The sequence below is a fragment of the Rattus rattus genome, chromosome 8 (assembly GCF_011064425.1).
Source record: "Rattus rattus isolate New Zealand chromosome 8, Rrattus_CSIRO_v1, whole genome shotgun sequence".
NCBI classification, from domain to species: domain Eukaryota; kingdom Metazoa; phylum Chordata; class Mammalia; order Rodentia; family Muridae; genus Rattus; species Rattus rattus.
Genome location: NC_046161.1, coordinates 70,338,508 through 70,363,487, shown reverse-complemented (window position 1 = coordinate 70,363,487; position 24,980 = coordinate 70,338,508). Strand labels below are relative to the sequence as shown.

The 24,980-nt window shown below is 38.6% G+C and overlaps 1 protein-coding gene across 2 annotated transcripts in view; it reads right to left on the bottom strand.

Moving 5' to 3' along the window:
- Hmgcll1 (3-hydroxymethyl-3-methylglutaryl-CoA lyase like 1) overlaps nt 1-24,980 on the bottom strand; it is a 120,016-nt gene that overhangs the window by 32,406 nt on the left and 62,630 nt on the right. For both annotated transcript variants that reach the window (XM_032909353.1, XM_032909351.1), the window contains exon 7: nt 22,171-22,359. In XM_032909353.1, coding sequence (XP_032765244.1) covers nt 22,171-22,359 — 189 coding nt within the window. The remainder of the gene's footprint in view (nt 1-22,170; nt 22,360-24,980) is intronic.

The following is a 24,980-nucleotide window of genomic DNA, read 5'->3' as shown; positions in this document are numbered from 1 at the left end:
GCCCATCTCTGATTGTTGTAGATGACTTTTTATAGATTCCGTATTATGTCTGCATGTATTTTATTGAGAATTTTTGCATACTTCACATACAAAAGTGAGTGTTGCTAAACATGTTTAGATGGCAAGGATTATCTCTTTCGATTTTGTTAAATAATCATGCGAAGTATGAGCTTTCACTGTGGCAGTTTTCACATACAGCTTGCTTTTGTTGTTTCTCAACTCCCTGACCTCTAGACCCATCTCCTTTCTCCCTTACATCTTATATAATCTTGACCATAGTAGAGGTGACATATACATGTCAATTGATTAAAGTAAAGCTTTTAGGCATCTGGTAGATTATCCTCTTAATAAAATTTTTGAATAGTTAAAATGTATTTCAAGACAGGGGCATTTATTGAGATGTAGGCCCCCGTACTTCTAGAGAAAAAAATTCTTCCAAAACAAAGTTGTACATGTTTATAAGACATGGTATCTTTTAAGAACCTGCAGAAATAATTAGACATTCTTCATAGGAAAAAAAGGAGAGAGATACCTCTTAAAGTGATGTACATTGGTTTTATCCATGACAGAACACTTGTCTAATGGAGACATGTTGAATTCATTTCACTGTTACGATTATCCAAATGGCAGGAGCAATCATTACTTGTGATTTTGGTAATTCATGTATCTTAACACTCTTTGGTTTGGTGTTGTTTAAACCAGCAATTTCTCTTGTTTATTGTGATGCCAAGTTTTAATGTCAACAGTATTTCTTTATCATCATAACATTAACATGAATTAAGCATTTAGAAAATTAAGCAGTTAGAAAATTTCTATGAGACACATAAAATACACACGATAATGTCATCTCGTGAGAGGACACTACACTCTGCTTTATTGGGCTTTTCCCTGCATAGTACTACTACAGAATTTAGAAGCAAAAGGTCACGTGACTCTTAAACCCTATGTGAAAAAAAATACAACATAATTTGCAGACAAGTAGTGTACACACCCTGAAGAAGAATGACCCAGTATGTGTTCTTAGTCTTCTATACTTTTTAACAGTAAAGTTTCTTAGAGTTTTTTTTTTAATTCAAAAGAAGAAACATGTGGGATATATTTGATGTTTTTTTGAAATCTCTAATAGTAGCAAATGTACTATGCTTTAAAGTTAAAATAAATAATAAAACAAAAAAGGTAAATCACATTGCCATTGTCCAAATAAAACAACACATCGAACACCAAATACTTAAATCAACCATCAGGACTGGATGGGAATGGAGTGTCAGAGTGCTGGAGTGTGGGCATAGGGAGAGCAAGTACTATATGGGAAGGATGTTGCTAACTTTGAAATGCACTGAAACTGGTGCAATACTTGGTATATGGTCAAAATAAGATCATAGGAAGTCTGTGGAGTATCCAAGAGCAATGGCAAAAGGCTATAATTTGAGGAAGGCTATGGAATGCCACTGGCCAACAACTCAAAAAGAAGAAATCCTGGCTTCAGGATTCTTTGTTTGTTTTTGCTAATACATGGTTTCTAACTGACATATTATTCTCTATTGTAGGTAATTCTATTTAAACTATTTTATATATGTATGGATACATATATAGGAAGCTTCTACAGTAATAGGTTTCCTCGTGGCTGTTTCAAATGGCCTATAGTGTTAGTTTCTCTCCCCTCATTTCGTCCTCAACTTTGCCTTCCCATTCTCAACTCATTTAATCCCTCTTCTTCCTATTTTCTTCTACTTTTTATATCACTGTGTTCTATTTCAACTTCCTTGAAACATATGAGAATCAAGGTGGAGAGAATCCGGAAGTATATTTACCACACAATCGATCTATAACACTTTGGGACTTATACCCAAATGGCTCTGGACCTCACCACAGAGACGACATTTATTTTTCCATATTCATTACAATAACCAGGGAATAGAAACCATCTAAATTTCCATCAGCTGATGGACAGACATTGAAAATGCTGTCTATTGATACAATGATATATTCCTCAATTCTTAAGAAAAAAATGAAATTGTAAAATTCAGGGATAAATGAACGGCACTGTAGGCAATCATACAGAGAATGCTAACCCAGGAAGACAAGCATCACATGTTCTGTCATATGTGGATGTCATCTTTGAACCTCTAGACATGTGGGTTCCAAGTAGAATACCCATAGGAAACTAGTAAGGAGGAATGGGAGCGGGGAGCCTCGCACTGGTGATTTTGGAAAGGTTATATTCCGAAACTGCTTCTAAATATTTGCTTCTACACATAGAAGAGTTCTGCCCTCAGGTTTGGTCAGAGAAGTTTCTTTCTACACTGGTTGACTATGAAATCAGAAACTCATATGTGATCAAAGTGATAAGTATAAATTACCCATGAATGCTTATTCCAAAACAGGGCAGTCATAACACCTCTGAGGCTCGGGAACATCACAGAAGAGGGCATGAAAAGAATTCAAGGTTCTGAAGATTAAAAAGGAGTGTGGTGAAACACTGTCTTCTAGAAACGGCTATAGCACTCAGAAACTCACAGAATTTGTGGCTACTGTCCCAAGACCTGGCCAAGACTGGCCATGTCTCTATCATGGATAGAAGCCCTATTCCTTATGAGAAGGTATACTTTGTATATCATCACATTCCTCAAAAATGTGGCCCCTGATATTGTGCTCTTGCTTAAGTGAATAATCTTTCACCCATGCCATGCAAACAGTCCATCCACAATATGTTACAAGAAAGAAAAATTAAAGGAAGAGGGGTAACTTTTGGGAAGAAGAACAAGTTCAGTGGGACCAGAAAGAAGATGGGAAGATAATGGGACATAAATATGATCAAAGTGGTTTTTATACGTAAAAACTTATGAGAGAAAAAATATATTACTAGAATAGTAATTTTGATTTCTAACTGTGTTTTATTATTTCCTTTTCTTTTTATTATATTTTTAAACTTTCTGAAATGCTAAAACCTTACCATTGCTTATTATTTTTTGTAACTAATGACATTTCTAAACTTATTAAGCATAAGCATTCATTAACAGTTCTGAGATACACTTTATGAGCTCTAAGTAGTCCTGAATTAGTTTTAGTTCAAACAATGGTCATGAATGGGTATTAAATTTTAAATACCTCTCTTCGCTTCTTAAGAAACATTTTGTCCTATGATCTGTTTATTCTGATTATCCCATTATTAGATACCATCTTCTCTCTCATTCACTTACATGTAAATCTTATTTGCTGACATGGTGTCCATCATCAATCGATTCCATGTAACAGTTTAACATTTGTTTTCTTAAAACTAATCCATACGTTCTTTCACAAACATATGCCCGATTTGCATTCACATGTTGTATCATTTGATACAAGGTCTGTCTGGCTCCAAAGTCATGGCAGTTGCCCTCTGTTGCATGCGCCACTGACACTACCAGTGATGAAAGGAAACTATTCTATATGATATTTTTGAGACCCTGCCTCTCTGAGGTCCCACATCCTACTCGATCAATTTATAATGAATGAGGTAGATATTTGACCATGATTATGCCTCGCACATTTCATTATTTTGACTAATCTAGAACATTACAACCAGATGTGCTTGGAGGAAATTAGTTCTAGGGGGAAGCTTGACAAGTAAGACAAAAACCGTAAAATAGCCTCAGCTGAGGGGAGTGAATGAGATGGCAAGTGCCAGAGACACTGGGGCCCAGTTCTTTGAGCTGAGTTGACAATCTGCCACAATGACTTTCTTTGGTCATTTAAATTTCCATTCCCTCTGGCATGGTAGTAAAGAACTGGGTTTCTGTTGTAGCGGTTTACAACGGGATACATGTGACAACCCTTGATCACTGTCCAGTCAGGCACTCATGCTGAAGGCATGAGACTCAGCCCTGTTTCTGTCCTCTTTCTAGCTTTCATACTTAATCACTCATGAGATCTTATTACTACCACATTAAAACACGCTGTCCCCTGTGTTATTGTAATATGCTGTTGATATGCTAAAGTTTTCAATCTCATTTGTTTTGCTCTATGCTGTGTGAGTATATCTTGCATAGATGTGTTAGAAGAGGTTTTCTACAATATGAATCTAACATACAGATATCTACTTCCTCCCTAAAACCCTTTGTGGTTTTAGATACCTGAGAGATGAAGTTCAAGATCATTAACGGTTAACCCTGAAACCAGTTAGGATTTGGCACCAGAATATGAAACCTCACTGTTGATCATTGTCTCTTATTACGTACGTTTATTCTGTAACTTGCCATTGTCCTAAACTGTATGTTTCAGCAATGCAAAATTTCTTATAGATTCTCTCACAGTCCTCTTAATTTTCTTGCTTGCAATCCCTGCCTGTATGTCAATGAGTTTTTCCTTAACTTCAAGCATTTTCTTCTTTCCAAGAAGTGGTGTGACACCGAGGGATGAGCTCTCTGATAGGTTGTGCGATGCCAAACGGTCATCCCTGAGCATTTGGCCATACAAGCCTCACTAAGGTGAGTTGTACTTATGAATTTATATGCATATTACATGTAACAAGAACAAACAATATGAATCCGTGAATTTGAAGAGCAGTTGGGACAGGGGAGCAGTTAGATGAAGGAGAGGAGGGGACAAACAACATAAACACAGTTGTCATGCACTAAATTCTAAAAGAAAGCCAACCTTACCCTTTAGACTCAGTACTGATGTCTAGAGGCCAGCTGTGCACCAGACAAGACAATGGCGTTTGGAGTGGTATTGATTTCGGTTACAGAGGCAGCAACTGAGAGCTGAAGAATGGAGCCAATAGCAAGAAAGGCTAACACTCCCAGATGCTGTTCCTTTTTCAGCTTTACAGAGGACAAACAGGGAACAAGCACCTTTGATAGTTTGTCCAAAATAACACAGCGAAATGTCGATCTCAAATGCTCATACTTTAGAAGCCCTGCAGTTAGCTGTCATGTGACTTGTTGACTTTCAGAGGCTAAAACCCAGAGATAGTAACAGAAGGGGGGGGGGAATCTAGTTTGTCAGAAATAACAGATTTGCTTTGTTTTCTTAAGCTTATTTATTTATAACTGTATTTCTCTATGGATTGATTTATCTAGACATCACAAATGATTCTTGAGATTAGGTGCGGAAAGGCCCTTGAAGAGTAGGCATGTGGTGGGTAACTCTGTATGGACCTACACTCGTCAGTATCTCTTCTGTAATCCCCTTTTCCGAGCTTACATTCATGGCGGTTGTGGTTAGAATATAAAAGTTTCAACACATATATTCATTCCGAAAAGAAAGATCTAGTGGCATAAGGACTAGAAAAAGACTGAAAAGAAAAAAAGAAGCCAGGAGCAATAGGAAGCGAGGAAACTTGAAAGAAAAGTGAACCCCAAAGGAGGGAAACCTGGGTACTCACTCAGCACTAAAGGCAGGGGAAAGTGGGGTGCCCTCCTAGCCTGTTTTTTTTGTTGCTATGATAACAGTGACCAAAAACAACCTGCAGAAGAAAGGTTCTGTTTCATCTTATAACTTCCGGGTCGCACTCCATCATCACTAAGGGAAGCCGGGGAAGGTTCTCAAGGCAGGAATTGAAGCAGAGGCCATGGAGGAGGCTGCTTACTGCCCTGCTCACTTTGCTTCTTTGTGATACCCAGAGATGGCACCAACCACAGTGGTTTGAGCTCTCCCACTTCAATGATTAATCAAGAAAATGCCACTGAATACCTGCCTTCGGGCCAATTTAATGGAGGAAATATTTCAATTGAGTCTCTGTCTCCCCACATGACTTAAGTTTGTCTCTGGCTTACAAAAGCTAAGCAGCACAAACAAGGAGTTTGTACCACGATCCGTTTCATTGTGGTGCAGTTGGATGCATCTTGTAGGGACTGTAAGATACGAATAGCTTCTAGAAAGACAGCTGTCTGTTCAGAGACGGGGTGATAGATACAAGCTCTTGCAGGTTAATAGGTCCACACCCTAATATAGCTATGCACTGATCCTGAAGGTCATTTATCAGCATTATCAGATATATAACCGCTTCTGTTATTTGATTTCTTGATCATGCGAATGGGTAAACAATGAAGGAGAAAGCAGGAGGCTCTTGATCCAGCACGGAGGGCAAGCGGGGAGTGGGGGGAGGTGATTTAAGGAGACAGGGGATGAGAAGGAAGCAGTCATTTGCCACTGTTTGCTGATTTTCACTGGCCAAGTGGAACCAATGTAACAGCGAACAAATTATAAAACCCACGTGTAAACAACGAGCACAGAGGGCCGCTCGGGCCCTTTCGTCGATGCAGGTGCATATTCGTATTCTGGTACCATTGGGAAATAAAACGCTATTCTGTATTCAAATGACATTAAGTTATTTACAACTAGATCTGGAAGTTTCATATTTATCATCATGAAGTTTAAAGCCAAATGTCCCTTGTTCAGGAGCACCAAAGATTAACAGATTAGAATGTTTTCCACATGTCCATTTTTACTATCAAGAGAATTTTAAAGAAGTTTTCCAGCTTCCGCAGCTGAACCAGATGTCAGTGGATTTCCACAGAGAGATGAAATTGGCAGAGTAGCCTTCTCATAACCCCAGGGTTGTTTTATCGGGGGTCAGTTTAATGTCTAGGAGCCATTTGTTGCTGAAGGCTATAAAGTTTTGGGGTCTGATCTGCCACAATTAAAGGGAAAAAAATCTGCTGACTTGCGAAACCAGCAGTATTTCTTACAACTTTTCTCACACAGGGCTGTAATTGACGCTGATGTTGGTGTAAGAACAGTAAAAGGTCTCGTTTCCACTGCATGTTTCCAGTCTCTTGTTTCAGAAACATCAGCACAGAATATTTCATCAGCCACAGATTTTGTTGTGCAAACATGTCCAGGGGGCTCTATTTACTCGATTGGTCCCTTCACTGTGTTCTCAAATGACTGAAAGATCCAGTGGATACTGACTAAAATACATTTCAGGGTAAAAAAAATAATGTTTTATTAGATTTTAATTGATAGTTTGGTTCAGAAATCATGGCCAGAAGTCTAGATGGGGTTATAATGACATACCTTAACCTCTTCTATCAAGAACTCTTAAACTCCTGTCCCTATAATTGTGAAAACATTTTAAAATAAATGCACACTTTTAAACATAACTGTATCAAGCTACTTCTACTCCCTTTGAATAAATGAAGCATTATTAATACTTTGGATTTTCCTGCAAGCTCTGTTTGGTCATTTACCCTTCTCCTCCAGAAAATTCTAGAAATCATTTCGTGTGTTTGTATAATGTATCACAATTTGAAATATTTGAATTTTGTCTTGTTTAAACCTTTATAGATTGAAGATATCCCTTTCATGTTCCTTTCATGTTTCCCCTTCAGCTCATTTATTTCTCCTTGATCATGTTCAGTTGCTGATAATCCTGACTAAGGCATCTTCACTTCTGTTAATGTGGGACTGTCTTGTCTTCTCGCAGCTCCTTTGAACTATTTCTTTGATTCTGTCTATGTGCCCACAGTCCTAGTCCTTCTCACACTGTCTAGGTCTGCTCTGAAGGTAAACACTTTAGGAGTCATACCTAAGTCTGACTTGGTGACTTTTACATCTCCATGGTTACATTACAATATTTACGTTACTATGGCAACCGTAGAATCTGCTTTAAGAAATGACACAGATTTTATTGATTTTTGCATTGAATAATAAGGTCATCTTAGTGAAAACTGTCAATCACTAAGTCTTCCAAACAGAAATTTAATCTTACCATTTATCTAAATCTCAGTTCCCTACATACTGGCCATCTTGCTTTTCGTGGAAAATGAAAAGTTTATTGCAAGACTAATGCCACTTTTTGGAATTTTCATGATAATATAATCATAAATTCATTACTTCATCTTATAATGATATTTGCTGTTGAGAATATCCACATGTGGACCTGGAGAGATGGCTCAGTGGTTAAGAGCACTGGCTGCTCTTCCAGAGGTCCTGAGCTCAAATCCCAGCAACCACATGGTGGCTCACAGCCATCTACCATGTGATCTAATGCACTCTTCTAGCATGCGGTGTACATGCAGATAAAGCACTCACACATAAATATTTAAAACGTAGTATCCATATAATATTATGAGCTTTTATTTGCTGTGCTTGTGTACTGCAATTTTGTTATATTTTGGTTTTAGTAGTTTTCCTAAAGTCTCTTTGGAGGCTTTGAATATACAATTAGGATATCTGGAATGATAATTATTTTACTTTACCTTTTTCCTGTCTATGTCTTATACTTCTGTTCTGGTTAGAATCTCCTACATTGTTAGTAATCTCAATGATTCTTTTTTCTTTGTTTTCATTATTTTTTTCATACTCTATACGTTGAGCATATCTATCCCATCTACTCCCAGATCTCCTTCATGGCCATAGACACACACCCAATTTCATGCTCTCTCTCTCTCTCTCTCTCTCTCTCTCTCTCTCTCTCTCTCTCTTAAACACAAAACAAAAATGAAAATCATAACAAACAAAAACGTGTAAGACAAAAGCAAAACAAAACAAAAAACAGTCTCCCTCCCTCCCCCAAAAACACATGGAGTAGTTCTGCGTTGGACAGCTACTTCCGGCCATAATTGCTCTGGCTTGTGGATGATATACCCAGTGACACTCCACTGGAGAAAATTGATTTTCCTTTCTTATATCAATTGCAGATAAATTCTCGGTTAGGAGTGAAAAGAATGTAAATGATTTCCCAAGTCATTTGAGATGATCATAAATCTGTTTTCCTTTATTGTATTGATATATTATGCTGTCTGATTTCTGATTATTTCTACTGATCTATCTAAAAATATAAAATGGTTGTAAGAGTCAGAATACCAGAATGCCTTCTGAAACAATCTTTCCTAGAAATGGCTACATAAACCAGACCTGAACAATTGCAATATCAATAGACAGGCCAATGTGGAAGAACAAAAATATGGCATGGGGTCCCTATTCTAAACAAAGAAATACAGGCAAGTAAAGACTGCTGAGAGATGAAGAATTAGCTTTTCCAAGGATGAGTGCCTTAATTGACTACCCAATACAAAATGGTCAGTCCTGAAACCATATGCATACAAACAACACTTTAAATGGAATCCCCAGGTTGTATTTATATATTTATGTGTGTGTGCCTGTCCAAGAGAGGTTGAAAGGGAAAATGGAGGGGGAAATAACAGGGTGGGGGGATACGGGGAGGGAATTGCCCTCTCAGAGGTGAAGGGTCAGGGTATGGGAGAAGGAACTCTACTTGGGGGAGCATGAGGGGGACAACATTTTGGGATGTAAACAAATAAATAAACACATACATTTAAAATAAATACATGGGTAATGAACTGAAGCGTTCAATGCCTCATGACTGCATAAATATCACCTCACATTGGGGTTTCGGCAACAGTGACTGCTTCTAAAGTAACTACTTTCTTGTCAGGTCTGGTGACATGGGTCAATCAATAGAGTGGACCAGGATTTGAATTTAGATCCCTAGCACCACATAAACTCTAGGCATAGCAGTGGTGCCTCTCTGTGTGACCACAGTGCTAAAATCTAACTTAATGGCCTGCAGGCTCTGAACTATCCTGTATCAAAAATACGTGGAGAGCAAGCGAGGGAGATAAATGAGAGCGAAAGATGACTAAGAGGACTGCAGTCTTCCACCAGTGTGTGTGTGTGTGTGTGTGTGTGTGTGTGTGTGTGTGTGTGTGTGTGTGTGTGTGTGTGTGTGCGCGCGTGCACGCGCACATATACACATATACAAACATATAACACACACACAAACAGAGACATACACACATAGAGAAGACAGGCAGAGGGAGGGAAAAAGTGAGGTGGGGACAGAGGAAGGGATGGAGAGAAAGAAGATTATCTAGGAAACACCTTACATGTGGCTTATTTTTCAATGATATAAGACAAATTTCAAATCTTTAGTGGGGAAGAAATTCAGCCCAATTTCATTGACTTTTCTGATGTAGAAATCATGTTCAGCTAATTAACACTAGACCATGCTTCATTCAGACAAGCTTGCAATGGCTGAAAGGGGATTCCACATCAGACTCTTTCTGTGCTAAATGGATATGTTTACTATACTTAGGGGAAAGTGTGCCTCGGGGATATCATTCCTCACTAGTATCTTCCTACTAAATGTAGATCACATCCCTTATCAAAGAAGTTTCTTTTGTAGGAGAGTGTTACAAATACAACCACAGTACAACCCTGCACCTGAGACTCGGGGAACATTCTGGAAGAGACAGTAGAAATGTGGTAAGAACCAAAAGACCAGGAAGTCTTGTGTGAGGCTATAACAAACCTGCCTACCCAAGGCCTAAACCATTCCAACGCTGGTTGATATCCCAGTGTAGGTGGGGCCCCACCTCCAGACCAACATCGCTATTAACTGCTGAGAGTAGAAGTCACTCTACCCCAGGATGAGCTTCTGATTTGTTATCCAATATCAAGTAATTGGCCCAGAAAACACATGGAAGCCACACTGAATGGTCTCAGGCTTGCATTTTTATGTTTATTGGACTGACATCTTGGTAATAAAAATGATTTACTCTGTGGAAGGGTAAAAATCTGTGCTTTCTTGGATTAATCTAATGTTATCCTTTTGAAGTCATGCTGTCTTTTCTTACACCTCAAGCATATACTAATACTCTGTGTTCCACATTATTTTCAGGAAGTTTTCCAATATGTCTGTGTAGAAAAGAAGCAAGTGCTGGAGAATTTGCCCAGTAGTTGAGAACTTTGGCTGCTGGTTCAGGGGACCAGGATTAGATTCCCAAGACCCACATGGAAGGGCACATCTGTGTATAACTGCAGTTGCAGGGAATCAGATGACCTCTGTTGACCTCAGGGGACGCCAGTCATGCACATGGGGTACACAGATAGGCAGGCAAAACCCTCACGAATGAAAAAAAATAAAATAAGACAAAAAAGTAAATTAATTTACAGAACAGAACATCTATTCTGTGGGCTCTGACTTTCAATAGAAAAGAGTAAGTATGGGTTATGTAAACAAATGTCTCCTTCCAGAGTGCTTACTAAAGTAAAAACATATTCAAACTCATGAGCCTTATTTAGTTATCTATAGTTACAGTGAGAGAAATGAAAAGGAAACTAATATTCAAGCACACCCTTTAAACCTCTTTTTTTTTAACCTCATAAAATTAGTCTTAAAAATATTTCCCACTTCCTCAGGGAAAGGTTTTTCCCCCAAGAAATTGCTCAAGGTGAAAACATGCTTAATATAAATACGTTTAATGTTTTATTTATGGATAAGCTAAGCTGATCTTAGAATCTCTTAGCTTCATTATTTGGATAATTTTCTCATATTTTTTTCATAGGTTGACAAACCATTTTCAATCCTGATTTGAAGAGGTGAAAGTGATTAGCAATATTAGAAAATGTCCTTAGAGTACAAAGAGCAGACTTATTCAACAGCACCAGGAAAGACCAAATTCAAAGCAGAAAGTCAGTAGTCAGAGAGTTCAGTAATTGCAAGTCATACACTCTGGAGTCCCTCCCTGGAAGCAGCCAAATGTTTCCAGTTGTCTATAAATCTCTTCATCATGGAATGGACTCTACAGTACAAATTATTTGTGTCAACTGTGATGAATTATTGTATGTTGTTCACTGAACTAAAAATATTTACTGAATACCTTCTGTGACAATCTGTATCCTGATAGATACACAGAAAAGCACTATGAGGCACACTCATTTTTAAAGTATCACTTTTATTTAGGTGTGTGTGTGTGTGTGTGTGTGTGTGTGTGTGTGTGTGTGTGACATGTGAGTATAGCACACATATGTGCAGGTGCTAGTGGTTCCCAGGACCTGGAGCTACAGATGGTTGTGAGGCATCAAACAGAACCCAGGTTCCCTGTAAGAGCACCAAATGCTTATAAGCGTCAAGTTATCTCTCCAGCTACATGGCTTTCTTCAGGAATATTTTCACTTGATTATATAGATGTGAAAATCATAGTAATGTGCTTATGCAATAATCAAGATTTAACCCAGCTTATCAATTTAAGTTACATTGACTTAATTTTTAAATATGTACAAATGCAATAAGGGCCTACTAATTTGTTTCCATATTACTTTTGTATAGTTTTGTCTAGTTCTGGGTTACTATACATGATTACTCAGGAAACATGGAGATTGTAGCAGCTTGTACAATCCTGGTCCTAGGTATAATTTTGTTTTGTTTTGTTTTTACCAATTAAACAATGTGGAAACCTCACTTGGCACCATATCCTGTAATTGCAGCACTACAGAGGTGGGGGCAGGAGGATAAGGAATTCCAGATAATCTTAGAATATTTCAGAAGTTTGAGGCTAGATCCTAGTACTCAGGTGCCTGGTAGCATATTACTGGAATTCCAGCACTGGGAGAGAGGAGATGGGTAAATCCCTGGGATTCAGTGGCCAACCAGTTCCAGGGTGAGCTGCAGTTCCTTGTGAAAGATCCTGTCTCAAAAACCAAGTACCCAAAGACTACATGGACTGACCCAGGGCTCCAACTGCATATGTAGCAGAGAATAGCCTTGTTGGGGCACCAGTGGAAGGAGAAGCCCTTGGTCCTGCCAAGGTTGGACCCCCAGTGCAGGGGAATATGGGGAAAGGGTAGTAAGGGGGATGTATGGGGGAAATACCCATATGGGGGAGGAGAGAGGATGGGGGCTTATGGACAGGAAACCGGAAAGGGGAATAACATACATTTGAAATGTAAGTAAAGAAATACATCTAATAAAAAAAATTTTAAAAATAATGGGGGGATGCTGGAAAGTCAACCCGGGGCCCCATAGTCTAAATGTACTTACTGCTAAGCCTGGTCAATTATCTCTGCTCAATAAAGAAGCATCTCACTGCATTCTGAGACGACAGTGGAAAAATAAAAAACCAAGGTATAAAACAAGAACATAGGAGGTAGTTTGTTATAGCCCTGTTTAGGAGACTAATAATGCCACATGGAAATTCAATCCTCTCATACCTAATTTCTTCAAGACTTTTACTACAAATGGGGATATATTTTGTATCTTCTGAGCCATCACTGAATCTTTGGCTTAAAACCAACTTAATGGTGGTATACAATTGTTTCATTGTTATAGTGAATCAAATTTCCAAATATTTCATTGAAATTCTTTGTATCTATTTCATTAATATAAATTGTTTCTTCTTTCTGTTTGTCATTATCACTATTTTCTTTTCTTTTGGAGTTTTGAGAACTTTTTCCTGGAAAAAATTATATTGGAGTTGGTTCTCTGGAGATCTGGTAGAATTTGGCAGTGTATCTATCTGTTCCAGGAAGAGACTTGTTGCGAAGTTTTTCATTATTACTTTAGCCTCATTATTTGTTAGTGACTGTGTTTGGTCATCTGCATTCTCTGGGTTCATTTTAAGTAGGTCATGTGTGTTTAAAAATTCATCTGCATCTTTATGCTTCTCAACTTGTTGAAATAGTCCAAATTCTTCCCTAATTATCCTTTAACTTTCGAAAATCTGTATAATATCCTACTTTTTCCCTCTGATTTTATTGTTTTCTTTTGGTTAGTTAGACCTTTCATCAACTTTGTTATTTTCAAAGAGCAAACTTTGTCTTGCTTGATCTTCTGTATTATTCTTTAAGTGTGTTTATTAATGTCTGCTCTGATCATCATTAGTTCTCTACATCTATTGAATTACTGTTTGGCTAGTTTTTGTCTAATTATTCTTTTTTTAGACCAAGAGTACATCACTAGTTTGTGATTTGAGATCCTTTTGTTTAATATGCCAAACACAGAGATAAGGATTTCCGACTTATAACTGCCTTAATTGTGACCCATAGTTATTCATAACTCAACTTTTCATTTTAATTTAATGCTGAGATTTTTTAAAGTATCATTTCTCTCCTGGTTATATTACTATCCAACCAATTATCCACAAATATATTGTCCAATCTCTCTGTTTTCTTTTTGTCTATCTGTCCTTCTAATAGGATTTATTCTTACCGAGCTTTCCTGGGTGTCAACCTCTCTCTTCTCCTCTCTCTCTCTCTCTCTCTCTCTCTCTCTCTCTCTCTCTCTCTCTCTCTCTCTTTTCCTCTCCATCCCCCCTCTCTCTGTTTTCTGTATTGTTGACTTATGTGTTGGTCATTAATTATTTTAGCTTTTTTTCTTTTAATAATAGAATACCTTTATTTTCTCCTCCAGCTTTTAAAGTTAATTTTCTGGGTACAGCAATGGTGACTGGAAGCCTTGCTATTCAGTAGTCTCTTTTTCCTTTGCCTGAGAGTTCCTGGTGCAGTTTGGTGCTATCTGATAGATTTCTCATGACATTACTCATGTCTCAGAGCTCTCTATACCTTTCCTTGGCTGTGCACTTAGAATTTTAACCATGAGATGGTATGGAGGAGGTTCTCCTGGTCCTTTTTCAGTTGGAGGTCCATAATTGTCCTTTACTTAAATGCCCCCCTAAGGAATTTTCCTGTTCTTTCTCGGTGACTTTCTATCTCTCTATGACGTGTAGCTGTTCTGCCACCTCCTTCCCAACTTCTGCAGCCGTTTCTCTCTTTCTCCTCCCGTAACGTGGGATCTCCTTTGGCACAGAGGAAGCTCCTCGTTCACGATCTTACGGCAGAAGTCCCCTGCATCCTCCTCTTGCTGGTAGATCTATTTTACTTAGCTGTTTTAAATGTATCAGATAAGTGAACAATGTCTAATGCATGTAATTACAAAATATATTTGCTGCCTAATGCTGTGAACTACGGTTCTATTCATAAAGAAGATCCATGCTAAATGTTCATGTGGTCGGCTAAGGCAGTAACTACAGTGACTGTCACGAGTTTGCCAACTGCAACCATTCTCAAGGAATTCTTCTGGAAATTCTGTGACTTGTCTCAATTTTGCACAATTACACCCTTTGTAACAAGTACGAAGTGAAAAACAGAAAGGCTTGGCTAGGTAGTAGTGGAAATTGTTTTAAATCCTCTTTGAAAGCCATATAAACCAATTACATTAAGAAAAACTTGTAGTTTGGTGGCATTTTAACATGGTTTAGTAAGAGTCTACATAAAACCATGAATGCTTTTGATGTAAAAATTAGGTTAATAATTTAGTCTCTCTAAAAGAGAATAATAAACATATGGAAAGCATTATAAAGAAAGGCACACTAGCTAGAGGTCTATTAAATTCAAGGGGAAGAAAGCACGTAGTATTTCTTCATGAGAAACGCTGGGCTTTCTGCTTTGTTTCCGTGCTAGCAATTAGCATGGAACTGCTATTTGCAGCATTGGGTCTAATTTGTTTTACCCTGCTTTATCCAATTATGAAGGCTCAAAACATTTTAATGGAGAAAAATGAGCAATTGTTTTATATTAAGTAGATTAACCAATTTGTTAAACTGGTGTTTTATTTGGGGATTTGGGGAATATGAAACAGGGTAAAACTCGGCTTTTGCATAAACTTGGAGACAAGTATGTAGGGCCGTGTATGTTTCTTCCATCACTAAAGTGTTGTGCACTTTATCACCTCGTTCTCTTAGTCTATTGATTTTGTGGAGGTATAAATATCCCATACTTACATCTATAATCAGAATATTTTCTCTATATTAAAAGTATCTGATAACTATGAATTATTGATGTCCACATACCCAAGTGGTCCTATGAGTTACATGTTTAAGTAATTAGAAAAACACAATAAAACTTGAAAATCCAAGAAAGGTCCCTGTACTAGCTGACTGGATGTGCTTTCCAGACTGAAGGGGACATTTCGTTTATAACTCCCATTTATTTCCTCCCACTGCAGCCAAGCTTCTGTGTATTACATGTCTCCTTGCCTTAATAGTAACTTCTAGTTTGGAACACTACAAGCTGTTTCTCCTCCCCTAAATGAAAGCAAATGATAGCCACTCTACATACACCACAAATTTTACTAGAAACCACTTCAAAGATTCCATTAAAATGCAGTACGGCCACTGCTTCCTGAAGCCAAGGTTAGCCATGATCCTAATGAAGCTGGGTTCTCTCATTTCCCCTACATTGAAACATTAAGGCTTTTCCCCAAAAAATTCTTCTTATCTAAATTTAAACCTGCTTGCTTCATTGTTGTTGCTGCCATTTCTATTAAAAGGTGGGGTTAGAAATGGTCTCTGGTAGGCTTGCCTTTATCCAGGACTATTAGAGACTAGGGCCTACATGTGTCTACAGTGACATTCCAAAGCCATACCCAGCTGTCTTCAATGGAATTAGAATTATAAAAGACTTAAAGGTAGTGTGAAATATTTACAGTTTTTAGAACGTGTCTTACCGAACTGTGCAACCCAAAGCCACACTGACACACGTGTAAGAAATAAATAGCTAAGATTTCGAAGCACAAGTGACCTTTGCCCATCTCTGCTTTTGGTCATTTTTTCAATTGTTTACTTACAGTGGGCTCTCAGTCCTCATAACATGTTTTCAAATATACAAGTTGCTGTGACACTTTTTAACCCATGTGTTTAAAATGAAACCTTAAAGCGCATAGATAATATGGAGCTGGAAGAATACCACTGCTTTCTCAGGCGACCATCTTGCCTCCCTCCTGCCTTCTTCCTGTCCGTACTTTGCATAGAGATTGTATATATGGGAAAGGATACAACAGAAAATATGATCACAGGTTCTTAGAGTTTTTATGAACTCCCAAAGGAACTGATGAAGACTATAATAATCACCTCTTCCCTGATTCTTCCCTAACACAAACACACACACACACACACACACACACACACACACACACACACAATTTGTGAAGAGTTTAGTGTAAATTTAAACTTAGCATTCCTTCAGAACAGACATTATTGGAAAGACTGACCTGCAACTATCTTAAAGTAATTCATTTGGTTCGTCTTTGAGATTCAATGGAAAGCAAACTCTTAACTCAGAGAAATGCAATGAAATATGAAAATTTTGATGTATAAAGAGACATTTTCTATTTTCCATTTATAATCAATGTCATAAAAAACAAACATGCTTATCTTCCTTGGATGGGGTAAATTCTGTTATTGTTGTTATTGTTTGTTGTGTTGTTATTGTTGCTGTTGTTGTAATTGTTATTGTTGTTTGTGATGGTTTGATATGCTTGGTTCAGGGAGTAGCACTATTGGGATATATGGCCTTGTTGGAGTAGGTGTGTCACTGAAGGCTTAAAACCTTCACCCTAGCTGCCTGGAAGTCAGTCTTCTACTAGCTGCCTTCAGATGAAGATGTAGAACTCTCAGCTCCTCCTATACCATGCCTGCCTGGATGCTTCCATGTTCCTACCTTGATGTTACTGGACTAAACCTCTGAACTTGTAAGCCAGTCCCAATTAAATGTTGTCCTTTATAAGATTTGTCTTGGTCGTGTGTGTGTTCACAGCAGTAAAACCCTAAGACAGAAGTTGGAACCAGGAATGGGGTATTTCTGTGATAGGCCTGACCATGTTTTTCTTTGGAAGACTGTGGATTTGGGAACTTTGGGTTTGGAAAGCCATGGAATACTTTAAGTGGAGCTTAATGGGCCAACATAGTAGGAATATGGAAGACAGTGAAACTAAGGGTCATTTTAACTGTGTAAGCCTGCTGGCCTAAGAGGTATCAGTGGAAAAGAACTTTAATATGTGGTCAAGAGACTGTTTTTGTGATGTTTTGGTGAAGGACGTGGCTGCTTTTTGCCAGTGTCTGAAGATGCTACCTGAGGCTAAGAAAAAGAGATGTATATTAATTGCATTGACAAAGGAAATCTCAGAAACACCCATTATAGACTGTATTCTCTAGTTAAGTCTCATGAAGAGCATTTTAAACAAGCATAGCAAACTGAGAAAGGAAAAATATAAAATATATTGTTTGAGTAATAAAAGGGCACCAGGAAGTGAAATGGAGCTGAATCCTGTGAGAGAGAAGATGAAGGAAATAGTAACTTTGGGGCAAGATTTCACCCAGATAAATTTAGATCAAGGCAGGGCAGTAAAAGCCTTTAATCCTAGGAGGCAAAGACAAACAGATCTCTGGGTTCAAGGCCAGCTTAGAACAGAGCAAGTTCTAGGTAAAGAAAAACTTAAATCCAGGTTTGGTGGCCCACAGCTTTAATCCCAGTGCTTAGGAGACAGGCATGCAGAGCTTTTGAGTTCAAAGTCGGTCTACAGAGCCAAGTTCCAGGACAGCCAAGCTTAGGCAGCGAAGAAACTGGAAAAGGGGAAGCTAGTGATCATGTAATAGAACAAGGGGGCCATGTTCCAGCTCCAGCAAGCAGCAGAACTCGCAGCTTTGGCCATGTGGCTCTGGGTTTAGAGTCCAGAATAGAAGGGACTACTGGGGCAATTGATTCTAAGAAATTAGTGGTTATTAAGAACAGACCAGCATCAGTGACAGGAAATCTTCTGGGAAGTGTTTTCTGGGAACACAAGGAAGCTACATTCCAGAAATAGCCAAGGTTGTACCTCATGCTGCAGATGTACTTGGAAATGTATAAGAGTCACGCAGGTGGTACTCATTTTAAAGGGATGAAGAGGTTATGGAGAACAGCTGAGGCTTGGCACTGTGACAAGCCATGGAAAGCAATTGGTAGAAGGGTAGCCTCAGTTGCAGTTGATGGCCCAGGAGTGAAGGGATCATGCAAAAGATTTGAGGCCTGGCACCATGAGGGGAGCCTATAAGAGGCTATTGGTGAAGCCGAGTTGCAACAGAAGACCCCAGTATATTGGAGATGCCAGTATCATGGGATGATCATCAAGAACAGCACCAGCAGTGGAGTGGATCAACCTGAGCTTAGAGTACTACAGAGGGCGGAGCTGGAGAAGTGATGCCAGCCCTTTGGAGGAGCCCAGAAGATTATGTGTGGATCCCAAACATTGAAACAAGGAGTTGTAACACTGAAGTTGCCTTGGAGATCCCAAGATTTTTGAGATGCCAGAGCCATAGAAATGATGCTAACAAGGACTTCAAACACCCCAGGAAAAGAAGTCTGTGGCAGTCAACAAAGATGAAAAAGAAGTTGGAGATCTGAAGACCACTTTGACATCAGACACGGAGATGCAGAGTTTAGAGTTAGCTCAGCTGGTTTCCTGTCTTGCTTTGTGAATTACAGTTAAGTGACTGAATAAATCTCAAAAGAGACTTTGAACTCTGGACTTTTGACATTGTTAAGACTGCTATAGACTATGGGGACTTTGGAAGTCGAACTAAATGTACTTTTGTTATGCTATAGCTAGATATGGCCCCCATAGACTAACATGTTTGAACAAGTCTATGGGAGCCATGGAGTAGAATGTAATGGCTTGTATATGCTTGGCCCAGGGAGTGGCACTACTGAGATATGTGACCTTGTTGGAATAGGTGTGTCACTGTGGGTGCAGTGGGCTTAAGACCTTCAGCCTGGAAGTCAGTCTTCTACTAGCTGCCTTCAGATGAAGATGAAGAACTCTCAGCTCCTCCTGTATCATGTCTGCCTAGACACATTCATGTTCCTGCCTAGATGATACTGGACTGAGCCTCTGAACCTGTAAGCCGGTCCCAATTAAATGTTGTCCTTTATAAGACTTGCCTTGGTCATAGTGTGTGTTCACAGCAGTAAAACTCTAAGACACTGGTGTTATATATCCTTTGATTAAGAGTCCTGGCCGCATATAGATTTTTTTTCATTTTCCCCACTTGCTTGGATCCAAAATTATATAGCGTCCCCAGTACAGGATTCCAATATTCACCTAGGTTTCAGTGCTTATCTATGAATGGGGAGGTTGCCACTCAACTGATCAAGTTTTCTAAATCTCAATTTAGTTTTCTTTCACCTCATCTTTCCAAGCTATTTACCTCAGTAACTTATTTATTTTCTTGAAACATATACATTTCCTACTGGGAACTATCACTTCTTACTCTGTAGGTTAATTTTGATAAGTACAAACTTTTATTATGACATTCTGAGAAATGCATTGTGAATAAGTTGCATCATTGTGCATCCTATAATATACTCATACAAACCCAGAGTGGATCACTCTGCATGGCCTCTTGATTCAATAAATTGATTCAAAAAGTAAAAGTTTGCACTGGTCCTCAGTGTATTTTGCAATAAGCAGCAGAAGAGAAGTAAAACAACAGTAGGGCTGCGGTTACAGCTCAGTCTTAAATAATCGAGCTAACATAGATGAGGAGGCCTGAGAGCTGATGGCCCGGAGGCCCTAAATCTGATGGTCAGCATCAAGTACATGCAAGAAAAGAAAGAAGGAAAGGAAAGGAAGAGAAGGGAAGAGAAGGGAAGGGAAAGAAGGAAGGAAGGAAGGAAGGAAGGAAGGAAGGAAGGAAGGAAGGAAAAGGAAAGAAAGAAAGAAAGAAAGAAAGAAAGAAAGAAAGAAAGAGAGAGAGAAAGAAAGAAAGAAAGAAAGGAAGAAAGAAGGAGAGGGGGAGGGAGGGAGGAAGGAAGGAAGGAAGGAAGGAAGGAAGGAAGGAAGGAAGGAAGGAAGGAAAGAAAGATAGGTGGGTAGGTGGGTGGGGTATAAAAGTGCATAAAATAAAAAAAATTGCTTACTATAGATGTCAATACTATTGTAGAAATACAATATTTATACAACTATATATACAACTCTATGCTATCACTGTACATACTGAACATGACTTTTGTGGCATATTTTGATATAATCAGTGACACATGCTTGCTAGCAGCAGCGTCATAGTACATGGCTCATGCATCACATTAGGACACCGTGATGTAGACCAGATCCCTGGAGATAGTAGTTTTTCAGCACTAATATCTTAAAAGATCACTACTCTCTGTATAATTTATTCTCTATTTAAATATTATTAAATACTTAATATAAATTTTAAAATAATAAATATTAAATAACATATGACTATAATCCCCCAGATATGCTTTTTCTTAACAACAAAAATCCACATGGATATAAAAATATTTAGTACCTGAACAAGCAATATTGATAGGCAGAGACTAAAGGTCTTTTTGTCTACATTCTGAAACTTTACACTATAAGGCTTTATCCCCAATAACTAAGCTAACGTTTATAGAACAATAAACATGGCATATAAATGAGTCACTACTCATAATTCAAAAATATAGAAATATCGAGGTAGAGGGAGAACCTTAGAAATGTGCTCAAGAATACCTAATACAAAAAGGTGAAGCCGGACACAGGACCCTGCAGCCATGCCCAGTACTCCATTGCCCTTAGAAGTAGACTTCCTAGAAAGGAAAACTTTTAAAGTTCCAATGTCCCAAACTATCATAAGATAATCTTTTTCTTCTTCAATATATAATACAAGTCAAAATAAGCTCTCCCCACTGTTTCTAAACTTTTGCCAACAACTGTACGTTTTGAAACTGTAACATTAAACTTTACAAACTGACCTTCACTCTTACCAAAAATCTGTGCTAGGATTCTTTAATTGTCAAAAGTTTAACAATTATGATATCAAATTAATTTACTTGTTATAAGATTAAGAATATTTTAAAATAAAACTATTTAAATTTACTCTTTAGATAAATACTCTTAGAATAGCATATAACAGTGATTCTTAATACTCTAACATTTTAGATAGGTTTCTTTAACATACAATGGAATCATTTGATTAAAATTAATGGGTTCTATTAAAAGTGAGGTTATGGGATCAGTGGGGAAGTGTTTGCATGTGTAAGGCCTGAGGGTCAATTCCTAAGTGTGCATGTGCACACACACACACACACACACACACACACACACACACACACACACACATACTCACACACCAAGTGAGGTTTCAAATATTAAAATAAAAAATTAATAAAATAGTCTATATTCCTACTCCATATATATTCATCATAGAGCAATCAAACTATTAAAAGATCATTTATTTCATGATTACAATAGTACATGCTACTGTTTGGTCTCTTTACTTCTCAACACATCATAATATTCAGTTCTGTTAAACTTTATAGTTGAAGTAGATAGGCATTGAAATTAGAAGGCAGAGATCTAATAGAATTGATCCTTTAAAAATAAAAGATCAACAAGGTGACCAAATCACATAAAATAGTAATGACCTCAATTTCCCTAAAACATCATCTAGCCTTTGCAAATATTTCCTGTGTGTATGCCATGTTCAATCATACTGATAGAATCTTAACATAAACTATATAACGCATATTGTTTAGACATCACATTTGCATTTGATAAATTTATCTCTCAACATGCTCGTGTCACAGAGGATACACAGCCACAGCACAGCACACTGAGACTACGAATACCTGAAGAGCCGTTAGGATGTTTGCGAGGGCTTGTCCGTACGTGTCATGGCAGTGAACAGCAAGAGCCCCCGGAGGGATCTCTTTCATGACACTTTCCAACATTGTCTTCATGCTACCTGGAGTACCAACCCCAACTGTGTCTCCCAAAGAGATCTCATAGCAGCCCATGCCGTACAATCTCTTGGAAACCTGTTGAAAGGCAAACTCCTGATAAGACAACAAAAAAAAGAAGCCACCCACCCTCTGCCTCTTAAGTAATCGCCACCTGGAGTTTAAAATTACTGTAGAAAATGTATGATCTATTTTTTTTCTTGATCCTCCTTTATGCTCGTTAAATTGTAAGCCCCGTATTAACATTTTAGATGAAATTACCGTTATTATCTTGTATGTTCAAGTTTGTTTTAGAGTCCAACCTACTTCATACATACACACCCGTCCATCATCTATTTATGTGCAAACTGTACACAGAAATGAGGTTAATATTTCTCAACTTTAACTGAACTGAAGGTCTACTTTGGAAGTAGTGTTTCTCTGGGCATTATATCACAGAGGCCAAGAGACATCACCAGTGATTTCAGCTCTGTCACTAAGTAGCTTAGCAATTGGAAGAATCACTTAACATTCTATCCTGTGAGTGAAGACATGCATGCCAGGTAAATGTCAAGTCCTCGTCATCAAGCCTAATGACCAATGTCACAATGAACAAGCGAAGTGCCCTCTTGAGAACCGCATGTTATTTCGATGGGGATTCTAGAATCAAGCAAGTATGGACTTGACTGTTAGCTCTCACCCAGACTTGATTCTGGGTTGATCATGAGCTTTTCCTATTGCTGCTTCAGTTACTAATTTGTTTAATATGGACAACAAACTGTCCTCGCCTTTTTTCTGAGTGCTTTCTAAAGCCTTGACAGTTTTCTTTCAAAACTTACAGTCGTGACAATGTTAAGCACATGCTTGGCTGCAAAAACACAATAAATAAAAGATTCTTTTCATTAACTTGTTCATTCAACTTGCACTTGTCCAGGACCACTTATTCCAGTCACTGTGTTAAGTGAGAAAGCAAATTTGACGTGGCTCTTGTAATCTTGGATACAAACGAGGACCAAATTTTGTTGGTATTGGGGAGATATACACAAATAAGTTTAAATAAGATTTGGAGAAAGAAACAAGTTCTACATTATGTATTAATGAACATTGGACACTGGCTTAGAGCCATCAAGCAGGAGGCTGTAAGTGCCTTGACATAATGTAAATTTGAAGGAGGTGAGAGAGAAGGATCTGAAACGTGTTTGAGAAAATATACATACATAAAGATTAGTGGTTTGCAAGCCACTGATGTGTAAGAGGCAGAGAGCATCTGAGAGCAAGGAAAAAGTCAAATGTACAAGAGAGGGCCACACCAAGAGAAGAATGGGGCTGGCGGGGTGGGCATAACGTGTGGAAAAGGAGGAGAGTCTGTACAAGTAATCAGAGTTTCTAACAGTCAACTCAGAAAGAAAAGAGTGAATTCACAAAATGTATTAGGCTAGCACAAAGAACTCTGAAGCAAAGTTGCTGGTTGTGAGTTTTTAATACCTCTAATTTGTCTGTGAGGCTTCAGCAGCACTCTAGTCATTATAATGTTAAAAAGGAGGAGAAAGGAGGGGGAGGAGGAGGAGGGGGAGGAGGAGGAGCAGGAGGAGGAGGAGGGAGGGAGGAGGGGAGGAGCAGCAGGAGGAGCAGGAGGAGGGGAGGAGGAGGAGGGAGAGAAGAAGGAGGAGGAGAGAGGAAGAGTAGAGGGAGCAGGAGGAGCAGGAGGAGCAGGAGGAGGAGCAGGAGGAGGAGGAGGAGGAGGAGGAGGAGAGGAGGAGGAGGGGCAGGAGGAGGGGGAGGAGGAGGAGGAGGGGGGGGAGGAGGAGGGGAGGAGGAGGGGGGGAGAAGGAGGGTGAGGAGGAGGAAAGTACAGCTCTTCCATGCTAGATCAGTGCCACAGAAGGCCAAAAGCCTGGCATGTACAAGAAACAGACACAGGTCTTGAGAGGCCCAAAGTCAAACCCTTTGGAAAGATTCATTAAAAATAAAAGAATATATAGTGGTCTATGCAGATTCGTAATAGAGCCTTGTATGTAAGTAAAGCAATATAAAACCTATAAGCTTCATCATTTCCTAGTGCATTTGCCTCTGTGAGCGAGGAGCTTTTAATATAAGATAATGAGATAGCCTTCTCTGGAAAAGTCTTCAGTGAGCTCTAGGAGTTCAAAGTGTTCAAAGGAAGAATGGTTTCAGCTGGACTGAAACTACTCTACATGACTTGGGGTTTTCTAATATCACATTTACTGACTCATGAAGATGTATAACCCTAGCAAAAGTTTACTTTAATATAATTTGTCTACAAATAAGTTTCTGAACTAATTCCCAAAGAACAGTATTTGGTATTCATTAGGATGAATTAATGGTAAAGAAAGAAGTAGAATAAGCAAATTCAATAATCCACTAAGCAGATCCTTAATGTCTATAATCTAGTGTCACAAATTTCTGTCAAAACAACTTAGCATTGTAATGAAAATCACAGATGAGCAGAAACACTAAAGCACACATACTCTGATGTTGGCACTAAAGGAGAGAGGAGAAAAGGCTGCCTACATGTGTGTGCACAACTGTCTGCACTGTGCTGGGAAGTGGGAAAGCATTCCTTTGGTTAAGGTCATGTACAAGCACCAGACGGAAGCTTTTATTCTGTGTGTCTTCATCCTAATTACAAGACTCAATTATCACCCACCTTTGTGAAAGTATAGCTGATGGGTCTATGTTAAAAGGAAATGACTAGTTAA